The 23,377-nt window shown below is 33.9% G+C and overlaps 2 protein-coding genes across 2 annotated transcripts; both read left to right on the top strand.

The window, feature by feature from the left end:
- Positions 1-1,240: 1,240 nt before the first annotated feature.
- Positions 1,241-5,614, top strand: LOC124451902. The gene is made up of 9 exons (XM_047002506.1): positions 1,241-1,517; positions 1,765-1,875; positions 2,123-2,272; positions 2,611-2,771; positions 2,881-2,922; positions 3,023-3,123; positions 4,509-4,587; positions 4,713-4,802; positions 4,985-5,614. Exons 4-9 carry the CDS (start codon positions 2,690-2,692, stop codon positions 5,038-5,040), a joined length of 450 nt encoding a protein of 149 aa, XP_046858462.1. The 5' UTR covers positions 1,241-1,517; positions 1,765-1,875; positions 2,123-2,272; positions 2,611-2,689; the 3' UTR covers positions 5,041-5,614.
- Positions 5,615-11,018: 5,404 nt separating this feature from the next.
- On the top strand, positions 11,019-23,287 carry LOC124451895. Its single transcript, XM_047002500.1, has 10 exons — positions 11,019-11,917; positions 12,465-12,524; positions 14,290-14,424; positions 15,386-15,637; positions 18,282-18,378; positions 19,797-20,197; positions 20,591-20,740; positions 21,083-21,244; positions 21,354-21,453; positions 23,203-23,287. The coding sequence occupies exons 4-10, from the start codon at positions 15,436-15,438 to the stop codon at positions 23,204-23,206; spliced, it is 1,116 nt and encodes a 371-aa protein (XP_046858456.1). The 5' UTR covers positions 11,019-11,917; positions 12,465-12,524; positions 14,290-14,424; positions 15,386-15,435; the 3' UTR covers positions 23,207-23,287.
- Positions 23,288-23,377: the final 90 nt, after the last annotated feature.

The following is a 23,377-nucleotide window of genomic DNA, read 5'->3' as shown; positions in this document are numbered from 1 at the left end:
AAATAGTTGTAGTTTCTATTGCACAGCAGTGATTTTAAAGTGAGGGGGAAAAGGTTCTGACTGTTACAGTAAGGGGCATTGTTTGTGATGCTCCTGCAAGAGCACTTGTTAAAGGCAAAAAACTTTGTTCTGGTTATTTTGGTTGTGACAAGTGTACACAAAAAGGGAAGTGGCTTGGTCGAGTGACTTACTCTCAAAATAATAATATAGAATTGCGCACTAATATTTCCTTTAGAAAGTAGATACGAGAAGAACATCATCGCTTTGTTAGCCCTTTCTGTTACTTGCCTGCTGATATGGTAAAACAATTTCCAATTGACTACATGCATCAACTGTGTCTAGATGTTATGCGTAAATTTATTATGGTTTGGATGAGGGGAAATTTACAATTGTGCGAAAACCTAGGAGTTTAATGGAGGTTGACAGATGGAAAGCTACAGAATTCAGACAGTTTCTTTTGTATACAGGCAAAATTGCTTTGAAGGGTATTCTAAGGCCTGATTTATATGAAAGTTTCTTGGTTTTAAGTGTTGCAAGTTCCATTCTGGTTAGTCCTTTGTTTGCTCAGCTTCACAAAAATTACGCTAAGTAATTAATGCATTACTTTGTTGAGCAAAGTATGTTTATGTATGGTGATGAATTCGTAGTGTATAACGTACACAGTATGATTCATTTGGCTGATGAGGTGGAACAGTTTGGGTGTTTGGATGTATCTAGTTTATTTCCGTTTGAGAGTTATATGCAAAAATTAAAAAAAATGGTTCGTTCTGGAAAAAGCCCCATTGCACAACTTGCTAAACGTTTAAGTGAGTGTTCTGGCACTATTCAACAAAATGATGAAACTTCTATAAGTCTAAAAGCCCCAAACAATGCATTTTTCTTTGATAGTTCATCGTGTGGTGAAGTTGTTGACAAAGCAAGTAATAGTTGTGATAATGAAGAACTTTTTCTTTGCCGAATACATGACAAAACTGAGCCTTACTTTACAACTCCTTGCGACTCCACAAATCATCATCTCAATGGACCACAATGAAAGTGCTTCCTTTTAACCAATTAAGAAAAAAAGCAATAATGATTGATTATGGCTGCGGAAAAAAAATATGTTTGGTCGTTTTGCATCCCACTAACTAATAATAAAGGTAAAATAACCAGTTTTCAGAAAGTTTTTGGAAGAAAATGTTTTCCAACATTTAAACATGTTTTGTTTAATGATAAAATTTCTCTATTCGGCCTTACCTTTTGCAGTCCATTAAACTACTTAACCAAATTCATTGGTTTTGCCAGATGCATGTTTATTTGAATGTAAATAGGAAATGAGTACTGGTATGTACCTTAGAAACAGTATTGAAGGCTATAAAGAGGGAAATTTCAAATGAGCTATGATTTCGAACTCTGCCAATCTGAAATTGTATTTTTATTTGCTTTATATGTCTACTGATACACATGCAGTTGTAGAATTCATTGATGAGAAGTCAGTTGAAGTTGTTCCCAGAAGTTGGATTGAAGCATGTGATGGTGTAGGGTTTGCTTTGCGTTATTGTTTTTATGCAGTATTGTTCAATCATTCATTTTTATTTTTGTACTCGTTACTGAAAGTAAGTGCTATGCATATCTACGTTGGAAGATTGATATAAGTCACAATCACATGCTATAATCTGTAAAGGACAATGGATTCCCCTAGAATGTAAAATGGCATATCTTAAAGATCTTCCTGAGTTTATATGTACAGGTCAATGCAACTAACTTCATTTAATTACACTTTAGGTTTTGTGTTGCTATTGGCCGAGGACAAATGTCTTCGCTAGGGTAAAGAAACTGGAATTGCCAGACAAAAATGGTTGGAAAAACATAAAGTTAGAATATTCACATTTGCAGGTTAATATGATGTCAGGATTATAGTATGAATTTTTCATTTAGGTTACATTTGTTTTGGATTTCCAGTTATTTCCATTTTGATTGTAAATAATCATTGCTATGCCCTAATGGTGTAGGAATTTTTTATTTTCAGAATTTTTTTATAAACTTGCTGCCAGCTGTTTCACATTTTTTCCATTGAAGCCTCAAAAGTGCTATAAACGATTTAATGCTCTGTTTTCTAAATTTAAACCTTTCTTTTTCTTAGACAATTTTAAAAGTACCCAAAAGTTTGCTAGAAGAGCCATTGCCACTTCAAACATTGAACCAGATGATGAGTCAATCAACGACAAGCCACGAAAACGTCCTCGTCTCAAAAGGAGTATGGAAGAATTTCCAGATTACAGTGACATAGAAAGTAGGTTATATAGTATTCTAGATATTTCTCTCCGATCACAGCAACTTACGTACACAGTAACACAGAGAAGTATTTATTTCTGCTGTTATAACTACCTACGTGCGTATATGGCTGTAGTCAATGAAGGGTCTTGTGTGCGAAACACAAATTCTTTGCATTTGGCTATGTCTTCTTCCTTAAGATGGGAAAAGATAGGATTAAGACTGAATGTATTGCCGTAGCTACTTAAATATTACATCTTTGGCAAGCATTAAATTAACCATATTTTAGTATTTTTAGTATAGCTTGAGTACTCAATAAACATTGTTATGCGATGATCGGGTATTTTTTCTCATCAGACGATGATGACAGTGATGAACCCGTAATTCAACGCAGAGCCCCTCAGTTACCTCCTGCTCCACTTTACGCATCTTTAGTATGAACAATAAGCATTTATTGGAATCTTCTGAAAGTAATATAATAACAGCCGTCAATGAAGTCTTATCAACAAATTCTAGAAGTAAGTACTGTAGTTGCAATGCAATAGGCCATTGCTTTATTCAAAGGACTGCAGTCTTTCACATATTGCTATGTTGCATTTAAATCTAATGAGTGATTTTGCTTTTTAGATTTGCCGGTGTACAGCAAACTGATCTCCTTTGCAGAAAAAGGTATAAGCGCAATTATAATCCTTATACAAGTGGACGATTTTTTGACAGAAACATGCATGTATAAAATTTCTCTTTTCATCCTAATATAATGTTGATCTAGATTTATATGACGGTGAACTAGCACCAGAAATCCTAAACACAAAGGATCATGCAATAACTTCGCTATCTACGAGTAGGACACCATCTCAGCGTAGTGGTACAGTACCGACCTTGAGTAACATGACTTGACTCGCGAGTATCGAATGGCGAGTATCGAGTAACATGACTTGACTCGCGAGTCAATTGCGAGTCACTCTCGAGTGTGAGAAGTTTGCGAGTGAATAAGTGACTCGCTGTTTGCGAGTGAATAAAATAACTCGCTGTTTGCGAGTGAATAAAATAACTTGCTGTTTGCGAGTGAATAAAATAATTCGCCGTTTGCGAGTGGATAAAATAATTCGCTGTTTGCGAGTGAATAAAATAATTCGCCGTTTGCGAGTGGATAAAATAATTCGCTGTTTGCGAGTGGATAAAATAATTCGCTGTTTGCGAGTGGATAAAATAATTCGCTGTTTACGAGTGAATCGAAATAACTCGCAAAAATTTTCTTATCCAGTATTTGAAATTGACAAACATAATCTTAAGTGTAGTGACAAGTAAAATTCGTTCAACATTTTGAAGGCAACGGTTTTATATCTTTTTATGAAACATGGGAGCAAAGCGACTATTCATTTGAGGCAATATCTCGGGACCTAATGACAAAAGCCATAAACATTTAATAGCAAGAACGATATGAAACCACGTGTATATTAAGGCCTTTATATCAAAAGCGACTACATCCAAAACTCCAGGTCAACGAAGTTGCCACTACACTTAAGATTATGTTTGTCAATTTCAAATACTGGAGAAAGAAATTTTTGCGAGTTATTTCGATTCACTCGCAAACAGCGAATTATTTTATCCACTCGCAAACAGCGAGTCATTTATTCACTCGCAAACTTCTCACACTCGAGAGTGACTGGCAACTGCATCGCGAGTCACTCGCTCAATCGCAACTCGTCACTCTCAAGTGACTCGCAATTGACTCGCGAGTCACTCCGCCTTTCGATACTCGGGAGTCAAGTCATGTTACTCGAGGTCGGTACTGTAAGTTTTCTGTCATCAGAACTGACTAATCAGCAACTTTCATATAATATGTCGACTAAAATGTTGAAATAATTTTGATTGATTCTTTTTAACTAACTTTTACATTCGTAATGTACATTTACTGTTTTTCTACGTCCATGGTTGCATTGTAAGGCTTATATATGTTCTACAGGTGCTGTTGGCGTAGGTCCTTTAAAATATTGTTGTAATTAGTTGAAAAAATGTTAGTTATAGTTAAAATTGCAGTTGTGTTCACCACGATTTAATCAAAATACATTCGTTCAAATCTAATTCTCAGCGTTTGCTATCAAACTACTAAATGAAACTTTCTCGAGGTTTTTTATTTTAGTCACCTTTCTGTTTCTGACTTTTGAAACTTGTAGTGCCTTAATTTAAATGACGTTCGTTCGTGCAATAAAGATATATGTTAAACCCAGTACATGTCTTCTCTTTAGATAAAGGGCAACGTCTTTTCACAAGGAATTCCTACAACTGGCACAACAAGAGAAAGCCATTCTCAACAAAACAGTGATGTCTTAGGCAAGCTTTTCTTACAATTCATTATTGCATGTCTTGTTGTTACGTTTTCATTTACGTTCATTTCGTGTCGTTTGAAATGTTTTTGTTTTCTTCACAACTAACTGCAACACGTGATTGCTTTGCAGATGCGCATGACCTTTCATCGCACGAAACGCCTTCGACAAGTTTTATGAACATAACACCTGCAGAAAGACGTTCTCAACCAAACATTAATGGTACCTTTTCTACAGTATATAGTTTTTGAATAGCGTTGTTATTATGTATGCGTATTCAATTAGCAATTTGATGCGAGTTTTTATTTGATATTTCTTCTTAGCATGTTGTAAAGTTTTATATTTTTAAGTTATTACGTAGGTTATACATAAGTTATTCTATTATTTTCTTATCTATCTTGTAGGCTTCCAAAGATCAGTTCTCACCAAACTGGAAACATTAATTGATAAGCGTTTTTAATATTGCGTGCTCTGTTAAGCGCTACGAAAGGTGTAGACAAGCACGAAATTTTGGATAATGTTGTACCTACTCGCTTAGATTCGGTTGAAGAACTTGAGGACCTATCCTCTAGTCTTGATGACGAAACGTCCAGAAGAAAGTTGGTAAGTTTTGGAAAGTTAACCACCCATACGTATTTAGTAATATTTATTGGCACCGCCTATTTTTTATGCATGACTCTTTCAAGGGTTACGTAAAAAAATGTGACAAAGGAAGGCATAGCCCTTCCCCTTTATCGGTTTGGAAACGTGAAAACGATGGTTTCATTTGCAATTACGTAACATAATATTGACTTTCTTCTATCATTTGTGTTTGAAGATTGAAAACATGCACGTTTGTCAAAGTCTAAAACGTAATTTTAATGACGAATTTCATGACGTTAAAGAAGTCAGATTATCTGATTAAACAATATGAATCTAGCATCGTGTTTTTCGTGAGAGCATTGACGTGTTCTGATTGATTTAAATACGTTACGATACTTCAAACGGCTTTTAGGAGTATGTCGTTTTATTTGTGCTGAAAAATTTTAACAAAGAAACTGGTCTTTCTAAAAGCTCTCACCATTCACTTTGGATGGTTTTGTTTTGCAATTCAAGATCAAAATGGTTATTTATATACGTCTAAATTGAACTTTTCCACATAATTTATCTTTTACTTTCTTTACTAGCTGCAGTTTTTGGTAGCATTGTGCGCAAACACTTGTGCAAACAATGTTAGAAGAATTATGACAAAGCTGGGAACAAATAATCTATTGTCCCAATATAGTTGAAAAGGCAGAAAGGCAAAACGAGCATTTCAGCACCTTGCCGTGAAGAAAACGAGAATTTCAGTCTTATCAGTCTTCTTTCAAAGTGTCTTTCTTGTGGAGAGACAGTAATTGCATGTGAAGAAAACACTGTACGTAGTTTGCTATCATTTAATCTTTTTTGTATAAATGGTCATCACACAACATGGAGATTTCAAACACTCACAAGGAATGTCCCAACTGGAAATTTGCTTTTCGCTGCATCCACTTTATTTAGTGGAAACACTTATGAAAGGATTAGCCAATTTGTATCTTTCATGAATATGTTAGCGAGTATTTTAATAAAACGAAGTACATAACACAAGCTTCATTAGTTAAGAAAATAGCTCCTTTCTTAGCTCAAAAACCTTTGGCTGCACTTTTCCACAACTTAGGCATCTTACTGTAGTGTAATATGGGAAGTCAACAGATTCTGTCTCAGTAGGAATTTGGGACAAAAATTGATGTAAGACCCTCTTGCTAGTTGACTTGCGTCATAACGTGAACTTTCTGCACAAAGTTTATTTTGCTTAATAATATTATTATTTTTTTCTTTAAGTATCTCTGCGGGCCGGATTGAGAGGCCGCATCTGTCCCGCGGGCCGTAGTTTGGAAACCCCTGGTCTAAACCGGTAACAAAAAAACTAACAAAGAAGGCTAACATTTAGGGAGATGATAACTTGACGCATTGGATTAAGTCCATTTCTAATCATCTTTGGTGGTGCTCTGCAAGTTGTTAACAAGAATGCAGACAAATTGGTGGAAATATTTCCAACAAGCATTTCTGGAGGGGGAACACATATTTCCATCAATGCTTTACCATTCCCTTTTACTGAAATACTGCCCAAAGTGAGAGCATTTTTCATTTCCTGGAATGGTAGCCCGCACTCAGTTAGCATTAGATCACAACAATAATATTAAATGTGATAAAGCAGTCGTTAAGTCAGGGACAAACAAAGGACAAGACCGTTACAAAATGATTTTAGCTAAAACAAAGAGGCAATGAAAGAAAAGAAAGAGTACCAGTATGTTGATAAAATACTTGCTGAGGTTGTGAATGCTTGCAAAACTGAGGAGATTGAACTTGTACATCATGGCGAGAATCTTCGAAAGAACATTTCTAAATCATGTTCACCCAGGAAAGAAGTACTTGTAAAGGAACATCATTGTAGATTTGCATAAAATGTCAGTGGTGATGTTAGCTATGGCAATAGGTTTTGCCATGCCCATATAATATGAAGTTGAATCAGTGAAGACAAATTTTGTACATTCATTCTTAAGTATGAATTCTTCAAAACTTTTTGCTATAGCTACTTTCACCATTGCATTACACAAACTATTCATGTAATTAATTACAGTTACATTATAACCAGTGTAATAGCCAAAGCCACATTTATATTTTAAAACATAATTATTTGTTTCTATGTAAATCTGTTGTATTTGTAATAAATTAATTTGTTATCTGGAACCAGATAACAAATATGGCTAACCTGACGTTTACTCCTCATTTGACTCTGAAGATGACTACCGCTAAGGTTGTCAAAACGTCATTCAACAACAACAAAACAGTCCTTCTCAGGACTATATACGAACCTGGGCGATCTATATTTACAAACATGTAACGATACTCCCAGGTTCAAACCATTTACTTTATACCTATATTATAATAAAAACTTCATCAGCATAGTGGAAGCCTTCAAATTGAAATTTCTCTGCAGGGCCAGGTGGAGGAAATGTTTCTCTAATGCAAGTAACTGCACATGATGGCAAGACGACTCTTATTTCTCTTCCCAAGACATCTCAGCACCATCTTGTCAACTGTCTACATGCAATACAGTGGTAAAGTTTGTCTTAAGGCCCATCATATGCTACCTCATATTACTGCTTGTACTGGTACCAAGCTGTTTGTAAAACCCACCTAATAAGACAAACCGGCTCAAAAGCAGGATGTTGTGTAATGCACAAGGGCCTTCGATGGTCTTATTCGTTTCTTCTGCCTCTACATTTTGTCACAAATATTGGAAATCTCTTTGCAGCATAAGCATTCCTCGTTATTGTCCATTATTTGGCAGTTACCACATTGACACCTGAATATGTTAAAAGAAAGGATCTTCAAAAGTAAATGTCTAAATTTCATAAAGATTGTATCTTACAATAAAAACTTTAAAATCTGAAGTATTATGTGTGTGTGGACGTGGTCAACTTCAAAAACTGCAAATGTTCTTTCGAGATCGAAAACAATGGTCTAGAATGATATAACATTTCATTGCTCACCATTCAAGATTGTCGCGCCGCGGTTCATTCTCAATAACACAAATTCCTGTTCTTCGTTGTTCTCAAACTGGTGAGCTTCTTCGTGTTCATCAGCCGGCCATTCAGGCTAAAACTGATATGGCCGAATATTGTTTGTTGGATTGTATTTTATTTCACTATCGATTGGTGAATTAGGTCGAGGTTCTTCCAAAAAAGCCATTATAAGCGATTGTTTTGTTTTTGTGCTAGGCTCTGCGTTATTATTTTACTTTGTTGTAAACTGTGGTTGTAAACTACAACTTCAAGTGGGTTGGACGATATGACCTCAAAAGAATTTCCGCTGACGCATTCTTTGCCCACGCTGCTAAACCTTAAAACAGCTCAAATAGCGCACTTACAGACGCGATTTTGTCAAATATAAAATAGCTGATGTCAAAATTTCAACATATAGTAACCTTTGCATAAAAATCGAACTTTTAACACCAACATTATGTGAGGGTGGAGTTCCCCTTTAATGCTTCTCGGTTAAAAGAGTGGTAAGTTTAGTGTTGTGTCATTGATGTTTCACATGCTGTTCACGTGTATTGCATACTTGAAACATTGTTTATATGGAAAACAACATAACATAAAACCAACCAACTGCGAAATCATATGACGTGTAAGAAACTCATCTGATATATAGACAAACCTATCTACAGGATATTGTAGATCAGATCACATTAACTTTTAAAAAATATGTCTTCGTTTATCTCTACCATATTAAAATTAACTGTTGGTGTAATATGTAACAAAATACGAGATAAAACAGCAGAAAATCTTAAAGACGGTGATGTTACGGATGCGAAGCTTCGAGAAATTGTTGTGAGAGAATTGAATGATGTAAAAACTAAACTCGACGCACTCTCACGAAAAGATCTTCTCAGCAGTTATGATTTCTTGAAACAAGGAATTCACCTTTTACTTGACTGTATCGAGAAATCTGCACAACTAAAAGAGGGAGAACAGGAAAGATTGAGAAATTTAACTCGAGAAAGTCATATTGACGCTTCGTTGACTTCAAACATCCAAAGCAGTGAAATATCTAAAGACTTCGATCAAGAACACAAACTTGATGAAGCTTTTAAGACATTAAGTATTGAAAGTCCTGTTAAATTGAAAACTGCTGTCGAGAGATTTAAAAAGGCTGGCGAACGGGCAACTGACGCATTCAATAACGAAAGTTTGTCAATTGAAGATAGAATGTTTGCTGCCAAAATTCGAGTTGTTTCAACAATTTTGGAATGCATGGAATGTCCAGAAACGGCCATTACATTGTGTTTGCCCTTTTTAAATGAACTTCATTCATTACCTGCTATTCGTGAGATATTTAATGTTTACATCTATGGTGGTGTGAAGTCATTGTTAAATAAAAACGATCGTGTAGAAAATGTACGATCAGTGATGTTTATTAACCGCTTATTGTATCAGTTTATTATGAAGTTTGGGAAAATCTATCATACGGCTTTAGTTTGGCCGACCATTCAACTAAAAAACAGACAATTTAATCCAATATTGAGTTGGCGTGACATCTCGGAGAGAAATTCTTGGGACAGTGAGGTCCAAGGTCCAAATGAATTGAAATTGGAATTGGAATTGGAATGGGCTATGGATATACATAATACTCATTGCAACAGTAGCAACGACTTAATTTATTGTGATCTAGGGAGATATTTGATCAAGATTGTGAGAAAAGGTGCTGATGTAGAAATCGTCTATATATTTCCTAAATCTGACTTCATAAAGGCCAGCTTTATTGATGAAAATGATGACATGTACATCATTGTCTATCGAAAAACGTCGTCTAACTTTCATCTAGTGGTGTTGGATCCTCATTTTCTTGTTAAAAGTGAAATATCCTTGGATCTTACTTACATAGACTTTTCGAGGTTTCGTTTATTCGTGTCAGCAGAAAACATCGTGGTTTGTGATCAACGTTACAAATGTGTGTTTGTTTATGACTTGCAAGGAAAATTGATAAAGCAGTTTACAGTTGAGCAAATGGAAAATCCTAAGCGACGGATAGTCGTTACCAATGAGAACGAAATCATTCTAGGTGACCATGCATCTCTGTACATTTATTCAATGGAGGGTTGTTTGAAGACGAAAGTGAATTTGAATTTACCTGTGGAAGATTTTTTCTATCACTTTGGTCTGAAGAAATTTCTCATAATTGAAACGCGTGGTTATAGACATTACCGTTTTCACAGTTGTGATCATTCAGGAAAACTTGAAACATTGACTGATCTTAAAGACATTCATATTTATGGGTTCTTATCCTCAAGTTTAGTTCCTGTTGTCCTTTGTAACTCAGCTCGTACGTCCTCACGTTACCTTATGTGGTGTTAAAACCACTTGAAACTACTAAACCATTTTTCATGTTTGTAATCAATCGTCTTTTAGTGTGATCTCCCTCCTCCCGTTTTTGTAGAGCAGTGTTTGTAAAAACATTCTATTTATATTATATTTTATATTTTATAACAATTGTCATACTTTCTGTAAGTTTTTATATTGAAATGTTTATTTCTCGTAATATTTGCTAATAAATCTTCAATATCTTTATGTAAAAAAGAAAAAACTCAAAAAAGTAGCTACAATAAAAGATGAGCGATTATAGACTACATCGTGGAAAATTAAGTTATCGCTAAGTTAAGCAATAATTTTTATGTTTAATTGAATTATACATTGTAATTTACAAAATGTTGTACGCACTTAGTTAAATGTATGATAAAAAGATTTATGCTGCATTTTTAACAATGAATATTTAATACGTCAATGACAGGGCAACTAACTACTGAAGGTCCGTTCACACCATCCGATTTGTCGGATCCGACTTTTATCCGTCGTTTTAACATATATAAAAAGTGAGCTTCTGATAGTCGGACCATCTATCTAAAAAATCGATGGAAATAGAACATGCTCTATTTTCATCCGACAACATCAGAGAAAGCCGACAAGTGATATTACATTGATTTGAAAAAGACTTGGAAATAAGAACAAAAATACGAAAAATATATCGATAAATGTACTGGATAGCACAAAAGGCTGCTCACACGACTTTAAATATCTGAACGAATATAAATATCAACAAAATTATCAGACCGTCTGAACAAACAATCAAAAGACGGATCCGACAAATTAGTCCAATAAATCCTAATGAATTTGTACCTCCACGACCAATATGGCTGCCATGTTTTTGTTATCTCCACACAACGTTCACAAATCATTTCAATACAAGTGAAATCAATATATATGTGTGTGACAGTAAAGGTAAACTTATCAAGTCTTTTTTACCAAAGGTTAAAGGTAAACCAGTTGATGATGAAGTGAAAAGTTTTGTCCATTTCGTCCTGTGAAAATATAGCAATTTTGACAAATGCATCTGACCGATTTTACCAACTCATCATTTTTAAGTCGGATAAAACTTTTGTTAAAAAGATGAAATTTCATCCACAGGTTAAAGGAATCAACACATACACTCGAGTCATTTACACTCCCTTTGACGACACTATCAAAGGTTTTTATTTTAAAGAGGACAAATCACAGCTTGTTATTGAAACATTTTCCATTGAAACCAAAAAAATTAAAATAAAATGGTCTGTAATACTGATGAATACAGGATATTGTTCAGAATTATTTCATGGTTTGTTTCGTCTTGTTCATCATGCAAATGGAAGGTGGCTTTGCTTTCAAGCAAAAGTATAATTTACATAATCGAAGGGAGCAGTGAGCATGATGCCATGGAAGTGAACTTGGAATGGAAAGGTATTTATAAATTAAAGACAGATTTAGTCTCGAGTGTGAAGAAAGGCTTGAGTGATTGATATTTAAGGGAAGAAACAAAAACATTTTTTGTTAACTCCAAAAGATCACTCATTTGAAATAACTGACTGCTATACAACTGCCTACCACTCATGAATTTCGAACAGATATTCACCTTAAGCAAATCTAAATTTCAGCTCAAACCAGGAGCAGATTCAGCTATAGGCAAAATAAATTACTTCAACTCATTGATTGGGTAATATTTATTCTTTAGAAATTCACAACCAATTACTTTTATATAAAGGTATTTTAAATTTAAAATTAGTGGTTATAATTTATTTTTCCAAACCCTGGATCCGCTACTAACTCAAATATTATTGTATTTGTCTACATGACATTTTGAGATCATTTCCTTTTGGGATTATGTCCCTCTAGTTTATAGACATGAAGTAAAACTGATGGTACTGGATGGTTATGCTTTACTTAAATGAATGTGTTTCCACTCTATTTCTTTGTGTTTGATTGGTAAAATATTTTATTATTTTTTTAGAAACCAATTCTTTGCATGCAGACACTTCAACCACAGCAGTTATGAATTCAGAGCCATCTGGTAAGTCATCACAATACATTGCAAAAATCAAGCATTTCAAAATATACTCTTTAGTTTTGTTCATAGTACTGGCCTAGAACTGACCTATGAGTGAGAGCAGTTTACATGGCAACCAACCTAGGCCAAAATATTCTTTAATGTCTGGCCTCAATATTCTCTTGCAAAGCTATTTAGTTGCTTGTAACTATGTCATTGAAAATTTAAAAAAGTTATTTCATCAACGTAGCCAGTTTGGCATAAATAACATTATTTTTGAATGTTAAAAAATTAAAGTCATCAAGTTCAGCTTCAATCCTTTTTTCATTACACAGAGAATTCAAGAACCAAATTTTAACATCTGCCAAAATTTCAAAATGCTTTCAAGTACTTTAAATTTCTAACAGTTCTTGATAGAATAACAGTCACTATTTAGCAATGTCAAGTCAACTGTTTACATTTATATCTAAAAGAACTAATATTGGCTAGGTGCCATTGATGGCTCTATTAAAGCAGCTGTCATGGAAACAGCTAAAACAAACTAGTAAATGAATTTACATTAAAGCAGTAACATACCCTACCCTGACTAATTAGGGCAATGTTCCTAAAACTGTGTGCAATACTTGGCTTGAAAATTCAGTTCCAGGTCAGGGCCGCATTGAGGTGTTTTGTGTCCCTGGGCACAAACTTATTGAGTCTGTCAAATCATTGTTTTACAAGAGCGAATTTTTTTTGGTCCATATTTTCCTGGCATTTTGCAGTTGTATTTTTCTGTGATTGATTATGTTTATCTCAGCAACTTTTGTTTTTGTATTGCATGGTTGTTTTTTAAATTCAATCTCATTTGGAAATAAATATTTTTGGGTTAAAAAAATCCCAGTGGTCCCATTGGTTAATGTGGCACTGTACTAGGTCAGTCTTGATTTGCTCAATGTTTACACCAGCTACTTGGTCCCAGGTCAGCTATAAACCTGTAAGTAGTATAAACATGGCTTTGGAGAGCCTGGTGACCAACATGTCATGATCACCCACAAAAGTTGCTAAATCTGTTTTGTTTCTCTTCTGTTTGATGTTATTTTTCAATTCCACGAGATGGTTGTATTAAATAATTGCTCTATACTGCTTTAGATGTGCCACTTTTTTTATTAACGACAAATCTTTAGTAGTATTTTCTGTACTGTCATGAATGTTACCAGAGAAATGAAGTTTTAATTTTTTCCAGTACTCGTTTGCTTTGAATAAATTAAATTTCTTTAATATATTAAATGTTTGGATGAATGATTTATTGCATGCGAAGCTGAACTTTGTTTATCATTGAGTCATGAGAAATTTTATTTTATTTCACTTTCTTTAACCATAAGCAGTGACGTGATGTTAAGAGTAAGTATCCATTGTGTGGACGGTTATTACCAACAATCATGAAAGTTTTGGGAAAAATAGTGACTTTATTGTTTCTATTTACAACATAGATTGCTATAGATTTGGACATAAATTGCTATAGATTTGGACATAGATTGCTATAGATTTGGACATAAATTGCTATAGATTTGGACATAGATTGCTATAGATTTGGATATAGATTGCTATAGATTTGGACATAAATTGCTATAGATTTGGACATAAATTGCTATAGATTTGGACATAGATTGCTATAGATTTGGACATAGATTGCTATAGATTTGGACATAAATTGCTATAGATTTGGACATAAATTGCTATAGATTTGGACATAAATTGCTATAAATAGAACTTGAATATTTTTTTGTCTTTTAAATTATGTATAATACAGAGGTAACAGAGATAACACAAGAAGAACCTTGAAATAATGAACAGGAAAACGTGCAGGAAGAGCAACGTGAAGACCTACAGCAAGAACTCTTGGAGGAGCAACAAGAAGATAAACCACCTGAAAGAACTTCTTCCGGTAAGTTTATTGATTTAACTTTTTTTTTTTAAATCAACGAAGGTTTTTTTTATAATCGATCACGAAAACAGCAGTTGTTCTTGTTTTTTCCTGGTTTAGTTGTTTTGGTCTATGCCCCCAATTTACTAACTCTCTTAACTACAATTTAATTATGATTTTTCAAGCACGTTTGCATTGATTTTGTCTATCTCAACTCTCTAGAACTCTCCTCCTCAGTCATTTATTACACACTCGCGTGCGTGCGGCGGTCATTTTGAAGAGATTATTGCAACGTATTAATTAAGACCCCAAATACATCATTACATAAACACGTAATCACATGAGAGCGGAGGTAGCTCGCTTAACGCGCTGGGCCAGTCCCCATGTATACACTGTGAACTTTGTAAATGAGGTAACTCAAAGAATTGAATTTTAAGTTAACTCCCTCGATCCCTCTCCCCCACTGAGCTGAATGTTTCCAAATTATTTGTTCACACACTACGCGTTTTATAGAAATATAGCAAAGAAATATAGCAAAGACGACGAATGAGAATGTCTGTATAAGCCGAACGAACCTGCCCAGAATCCCCTGAAAGAAGCCTAAACCCTCTGAAGCCTTGGCACGTAGAAATCCCCAGAAACCATCCAAAAGCTATCCTGCGAATAGGCTCTGCTATTTAGGGAATAATGTTCGTCAATTAATTAGAGTTTTGTAGACATATCAACAGAATTGATGTTCGTGGGCATATCGCAGCGACATTGCTACCTGGGATCTAGTTTGCCTTATGTAATCAGGTTACATTTAAGATAGACTTTCTGCGCAAGGGGTAGTAATGGTCACCACTATGTTTAGTGAATTTTGAAATCGTGAAGCATGTTGAAATGTTATATTTACAATGAAAGGGATATCAGCGACATTGAAAGTAGTCACATATATTAGTAGCATTATAAATGGTTAACTATTACCTTGTTGTACATCTAGGAAATCACGATGCTACAGTAGTGAGTAATGTTCCCAAAGATAGTGATCTCATGGAAATTTCTGAAATAATATATCCTATATGGCTGGAGCTTGCTAGAATGCTGGGTATACCTGAAGAAAATTTGCACCATATATGCTCTGTAATTAATAAATTGCCAATGGAAATGCTTTTGAAATGCAAGATAACAGATGGAAAAAATGCCACCGCGAATATGTTAGTTGAACATTTAAATGCATTTGGCCGTCGACAAGGTAACATTGCTGTTGTTGTCTAATTGTCTATACGTAAAGAAATTTGGGGAATGTTTTAATGACTTTTTTCTTTCGTTCAAAGAAGACTTTCCGTGCCAAATTTTCAGAAAGAATAATTGATCTATTTATGAAGTTTGGAGCACTGATTTTCATTTTCCATTTGTGAAGAGTATCCTAATAAAAATAGCAAATATAAATCTTATATATCGGTTGCGCATCCTCGTTTATTTAACTGTGATAGTTTCTATTTTAAAGTATACGTTAGAATATGTGTCACTTCGATTAAGGATTCTGCTTAACACCAACATTAGCATTTTGATGTAGGTATAATCAATTTTTGAACGGTGAGCTAGGAAAAGCTGTCAAATTTCTTCGCTGTGAAATTTCTTCGCAATGAGTTTCACCAATAATGAAACGAAAATCGTTCCGAAAATAAATAAATTTATAAAATAAAAAATCGCCAATTGCACAAAAGTAGTAATACGTATTCAATGTTTGACTCATAAACATTCTCATTTTATAACAGGTTGTTTTATGTTTATGTATACGATGCTCTTCTCCAAATATGATAAAACATTTTGGAACCTTGCTTTGGCGGCTTACCCGTGAAAAGTTTGCTTGTCAATGAGCTCACTTTATATTCATCTCAATGTCAACGATAGAAAATTCTCCATTCATCGAAACCATACACTTACTGGGCAATATTTGCACAATAAAATCTGAGAACCAACGCCACTACACAGAACTGTTTGGATTCGCTTTCTTATACAGTCATCACATTGATAAATTATATAGCTAAACAGTTTGCCATCAAAAATTAACTGCGAATAGAAATACGTCAAGGATACTTGCTTCTTGGAATATGTTTCACATCAAAAACGCGCAAGCATGAATAGAAAATGTAAAAAATAATCATTCTGTTTAAAAGCACAGTACCTATATTTTTGATTATTGTTGATCTAATATGCTAATGGCTAATATTGTTGATCAATTCTTTGTACAGCTTTTACGCTCACTTAAAATGTATAAAAAGCATATTTTACATATCGTACAACTAGAACACGCATACATTGACAGTCCTGTGTACAATACTATTTCTTTCGATGATGACGTAGATAATAAATTTAAGACTCAGATATTTCGATCAATTGAAAAAGCTAAAACTTTTAATATAGGTTCCTGAATAAATATGCTTCGTGCAAGCATTAATACAGACGTCATATTATTTATAAGACCTAATTACACCTTCAGCGAATTTTTCTTTTTGGACGGAGAAAAGTTATTTACTGGATATTGTTGATATTACAAAAAGCTGACACGATATTCAGATTGTAACAGAAATTGTTTAATAAATTCAAAGAAGTCGTGAGAAATTTGTTAAATTAAAGAACTCTTAAAACTTTGACATTTGTATCCCTTTATTTTATTGTTAAATATTAAATATAGTGATTTGAACTTTAAACTAAGCATTCGTGACATGATGTCAGATATTTGATAAATGATTGATAATTTTAATTAACGTTCTTCATTCTAGAAGTGTTTTTTTTTACTATGAATTTGATCTTTCCTGTCTTATTTTAGACGAATGTGAAAGAACTGATCAGGGATGCCCACGCCAGCTGAAAGGTAATATGTAGGGATAATTATTATCAAAGTTTTTTTTGTTTGGTTTTAATTTGAAACAAAATAATCTACTATGTATAATAATTTATGACTATTTTCTAATTTGCGATAATATGTGGTTTGATCAATGTGTTATAAATTTATTGCGGGCTACCTCTTTCCTTGTCAGAGTTAATATATATTGAGTCTTCTTGTTTAAGAAACACTGCTATGTCAGTGGATTGATTAGGTGAATTGTGAGATCCACGTAAATTAAAAGCTCATGTAGACAGTTTTAAAAAGCAATAAAAGTTACAGGATTCATTGGGAAATTTATCTATTGCAGACAAAGATAAGATCACTATAGTGTGAATATTTCATGTTTTTATCTATGTGCATGTTGTGCCGCGCATATCATTCTCGATTTCATTACTCAGAATTGACATCATGTCACTTAAATAATTAAAAAAAAGTTTTACCAGAAGGAATAATATGGCGCACGTGAGAACTTGTTGCACACCTCAGTGATCCTTTTGTATACTTATCAATTTGTGCCCTTATAAGGACTCGGAAAAATGTCTTCTTGAAATTTTTCTGAAAATAAGAAATAATATCAAAAACATTATTTCAGTAATATTTTTTTTCTCCCCCACTCAAGGTGTATAAATGATAAACATCATTGTAATTCATAGGTTTTATGATCAATTTTTCGATTGAATCATAGACATTAAGTATAGAATTTATGACTTATGTTGCAATATTAAAACAAAAAAATATTAAACTATTTATTATAAAATTATTATTATTATTATTATTATTATTATTTATTATTGATTATTGATTATTTTTATAGTTTAAAAAATATTAAACTATTGATTCAAAGGCAAACGCTGAAAGTAGAACTCGTGCGAAAGAAAAAGTCTGGAACATTTTCTTTGAGTTAAAGTTACTGTGTTTTTTGGTTTGCAACTTTCTCAACATTTTGCTTCCGAAACATTTTCTACCTTAAGACCGTTTTAGACAATATTCCATATTTTTCTGGAACCTGAATATGTGACGAACAACAATGAAGTTTTTAAAGAAAAGCTCCTTAACGACGATTACAACATTCGAGATGAAATTGTCAATATCCTCCAACGGTAAAGTTTTTATATTTTTTTATCTTCCATAACTAAAAAAAATGATGCAGTTTCATTTATAGCAACTTTTTGCGAGGTGGAGATTTAGTTCATGATATTATTTAGGCATTTGATCTTAACAAACAATTAGTTCACAACTATTGGATGTGGTTGAGCATGATAACAAGAATCATTCAAACAGAGGTCAATATTACCTACCGAAGCAAAGCTCGGGCGGATAACATTGACCAATGTCTGAATAATGAATACAGAGGCTTTCATAAAGTTTTCCGTGCTTTGACAATAATTTTTTCGGTTCCATTTCGTCTTTTTCTCGTAAACACTCGATGACAACTTTCCTGACTGACAGCGTAACACTTCCCGTGTATTTTTACGTATTTATTTTCAATAGTTCAAGCGAAAACAGTTTGTAAACTTCTGCAAATCTTTAGCGAGATTCTGCCATTTTTGTTTACATTTTTCTCATGAACCATTACGTCATCTGCAGATAGTATTCAGTATTTTTCACGTGACAAAACATCGAGAATTTTCTGTTGCCTTTTATCCAATCACAATTAAGATTGCACGGTCAGTATTCACTTGATGTGTAAATCAAAAAACAAAACTCATTATTTGGCGAGGGCTCCCGCATTAAGTTTTTGGTTACATACGAACAAAGATAATAAATTTCAAATTTTCTACAGCTTTTCATTATAATCAACGTCTTTCGTGGGAGATCAAAATAAGCTGGCAACAATAGCAAAATGCTGTAAAGGTGACGACAGTGATTTTCTCCGAGTGTTTTCTAAATCCTTTCTTTCTATTAATAGTTGAGTTTTGTCGTTTAATAGCTCGAGAAATGTTTTTTAGTTTTCAGCTCTATAGCTGTTTTATTTGTTATGATATTAAATTGAGCGAGAAAAAAATTTTTCCCTTGTCTCCGTGTGTGTGTATTGGTGGGGGACATTGCATTTGTTTTAAGTCACGAGACTAAAAGTTATTCAATCACATTTAACATACACAGCACCAATACAACCGTGTTTAAGAATTGTTTTTGAAAGATGAAGAATTATTAGGCTAGTTAATGGTTATTGTTAGTTTCTATAAAGAGTTTATTATCCTTTTGAAATGTCTATGTTAAATTTAGATTTATCAATAAAGAATACAGATCACACTCTTCATTGCAAGTCATGAGTGGTTTTTAAGTATCCTCTCCGTGCTGGTGTTAACTAACGTTATGTTGGCAAAAGCACTTGCCATTTCTTGAAAAAAACATCTAAAGACCTCACACATTTACGTCAATACAAGAGCAACAACGACAAATCATGTTAGGAGTCCAAAAATCTTCTTTCTCTTCACAATTTTAAGGAAGATATTTTTGTAACACGGACAAATAATCAGCTTCACTTTCTTATATTTATTTATTTTGCCCTGTTTAGTTTCAAGTGGATAAACGGACCTGTTGGAACAGCTGATCCAAACCAAGAGATACCTTATGAACATTTATTTATCACAGTTGATAAACGGGAAAAAATGTCGGAAGAACAAATAAAGGAAGAGATCGACAATGAGTTTGAATGGGAAGCGTCAAGATTCATCGAATTACGAAGTTCAGCATCGAAACCATTAAAGTTAAAATATTATGGTCATGTTCGTTTATCAAATACGTCTCAAGATATTAGTGTTAACATTTGTTTTAAATGTGAGCTGACAATGTTCTGTCGTAAAGATGAAAACTATTTCGCCTTGACCTATGCACATGACATCTGTAAAGGACAATGGATTCCCCTAGAATGTAATATGGCATATCATAAAGATCTTCCTGAGTTTATACGTACAGGTCAATGCAACTAACTTCATTTAATTGCACTTTAGGTTTTGTATTGCTATTGGCCGAGGACAAACGTCTCAGCTAGGGTAGAGAAGCTGGAATTGCCGGACAAACATGGTTGGAAAAAACATAAAGTTGGAATATTCACATTTGCAGGTTAATATGATGTCTTGTGATTATAGTATGAATTTTTCATTTAGGTTACATTTGTTTTGGATTTCTTGTTATTTCCACTTTGATTGTAAATCATTGCTATGTCCTAATGGTGTAGGAATTTTTTATTTTCAGAATTTTTTACAAACTTGCTGCCAGCTGTTTCACATTTTCTCCACTAAAGGCCTCAAAAGTGCTATAAACGATTTAATGCTCTGTTTTCTAAATTTAAACCTTTCTTTTACTTAGACAACTTTAAAAGTGCCCAAAAGTTCGCTAGAAGAGCCATTGCCACTTCAAACATTGAATCAGATGATGAGTCAATCAACGACAAGCCACGAAAACGTCCTCGTCTCAAAAGGAGTATGGAAGAATTTCCAGATTACAGTGACATAGAAAGTAGGTTATATAGTATTCTAGATATTTCTCTCAGATCACAACAACTTACGTACACAGTAACACAGAAAAGTGTTTTATTTCTACTGTTATAACTACCTACGTTCGTATATGGCTGTAGTCAATGATAGATTTTGTGTGCGAAACACAATAATTTCTTTGAATTTGGCTATGTCTTCTTTCTTAAGATGGGAAAAGATAGGATTAAGACTGAATGTAATGCCGTAGTTACTTAAATATTACATCTTTGGCAAGCATTAAATTAACCATATTTTAGTATTTTTAGTATAGCTTGAGTACTCAATAAACATTGTTATGCGATGATCAGGTATTTTTTCTCATCAGACGATGATGACAGTGATGAAACCGTAATTCAACACAGAGCCCCTCAGTTACCTCCTGCTCCACGTTACGCATCTTTTAGTATGAACAATAAGCATTTATTGGAATCTTCTGAAAGTAATATGATAACAGCCGTCATTGAAATCTTATCAACAAATTCTAGAAGTAAGTACTGTAGTTACAATGCAATAGGGCATTGCTTTATTCAAAGGAGGGCAGTTTTTCACATATTGCTACGTTGCATTTAAATCTAATGAGTGAGTTTGCTTTTTAGATTTGCCGGTGTACAGCGAGCTGATCTCCTTTGAAGAAAAAGGCATAAGCGCAATTATAATCCTTGTACAAGTGGACAAATTTTTGACAGAAACATGCATGTATAAAATTTCTCTTTTCATCCTAATATAATGTTGATCTGGATTTATATGACGGTGAACTAGCACCAGAAATCCTAAACACAAAGGATCATGCAATAATTTCCCCATCTACTAGTAGGACACCATCACAGCGTAGTGGTATATTACCGACCTCGAGTAACATGACTTGACTCGCGAGTATCGAATGGCGAGTCATTCGAGAGTGACGAGTTGCGATTGAGCGAGTGACTCGCGATGCAGTTGCGAGTCACTCTCGAGTTTGAGAAGTTTGCGAGTGAATATAATAGCTCGCTGTTTTCGAGTGAATCAAAATAACTCGCAAAAATATCTTTCTCCAGTATTTGAAATTGACAAACATAATGTTAAGTGTAGTGACAAGTAAAATTCGTTCAACATTTTGAAGGCAACTGTTTTATATCTTTTTATGAAACATGGGAGCAAAACGACTATTCATTTGAAGCAATATCTCGGGATCTAATGACAAAGGCCATAAACATTTAATAGCAAGAACGATATGAAACCACGTGTATAGTAAAACCACGTGTATAGTAAAACCACGTGTATAGTAAAACCACGTGTATAGTAAAACCACGTGTATAGTAAAACCACGTATAAAACCACGTGTATAGTAAAACCGTAAAACGTGTATAGTAAAACCACGTATAGTAAAACCACGTGTATAGTAAGACCAGTATAGTAAAACCACGTATAGGAAACCACGTGTATAGTAAGACCACGTGTATAGTAAAACCACGTGTATAGTAAAACCACGTGTATAGTAAAACCATGTGTGTAGTAAAACCACGTGTATAGTAAGACCTTTATATCGATAGCGACTACATCCAAAACTCCAGGTCAACGAAGTTCTTTCAGAATCGAATTCAAAAGATTATACGTACACTCATCGCATAGCTAGATTTCATAAATATTTGGCTTTAAAGAATATTCGTTTTTTGAATGCTTTCTTTCCTAAGATTATATATGTCCTTAATCTAAGACTGTTAGAAGAAAATGTTTGAGCGCTATTTTCATTTACTCATTGATTGCGTGCCATTTACTTTACATTTCTCTATGGTCTCTACCGCTTTACGACGCCACTACACTTAAGATTATGTTTGTCAATTTCAAATACTGGAGAAAGAAATTTTTGCGAGTTATTTCGATTCACTCGCAAACAGCGAGTTATTTTATTCACTCGCAAACTTCTCACACTCGAGAGTGACTGGCAACTTCATCTCGAGTCACTCGCCTTTCGATACTCGCGAGTCAAGTCATGTTACTCGAGGTCGGTACTGTAAGTTTTCTGTCATCAGAACTGACTAATCAACAACTTTCATATAATATGTCGACTAAAATGTTGAAATAATTTTGATTGATTCTTTTTAACTAACTTTTACATTCGTATTGTACATTTACTGCTTTTCTACGCCCATGGTTGCATTATAGGGCTTATGTATGTTCTACAGGTGCTGCTGGCGTTGGTCCTTTAAAACGTTGTTGTAATTAGTTGAAAAAATGTTAGTTATAGTTAAAATTGCAGTTGTGTTCACCACGATTTAATCAAAATACATTCGTTCGAATCTAATTCTCAGCGTTTGCTATCAAACTACTAAATGAAACTTTCTCGAGCTTTTTTATTTTAGTCATCTTTCTGTTTCTGACTTTTGAAACTTGTAGTGCCTTAATTTAAATGACGTTCGTGCGTGCAATAAAGATATATGTTAAACCCAGTACATGTCTTCTCTGTAGATAAAGGGTAACGTTTCTTCACAAGGAATTCCTACAACTGGCACAACAAAAGAAAGACATTCTCAACGAAACAGTGATGTCTTAGGCAAGCTTTTCTTACCATTGATTATTGCATGTCTTGTTGTTACGTTTTCATTTACGTTCATTTCGTGTTGTTTGAAATGTTTTTATTTTC

Source organism: Xenia sp. Carnegie-2017, unplaced genomic scaffold (assembly GCF_021976095.1).
Source record: "Xenia sp. Carnegie-2017 unplaced genomic scaffold, XeniaSp_v1 HiC_scaffold_24, whole genome shotgun sequence".
In the NCBI taxonomy this organism is placed as follows: Eukaryota; Metazoa; Cnidaria; class Anthozoa; order Malacalcyonacea; family Xeniidae; genus Xenia; species Xenia sp. Carnegie-2017.
The sequence above is the reverse complement of the archived record's forward strand: the minus strand, read 5'-3'. Positions and strand labels throughout refer to the sequence as shown.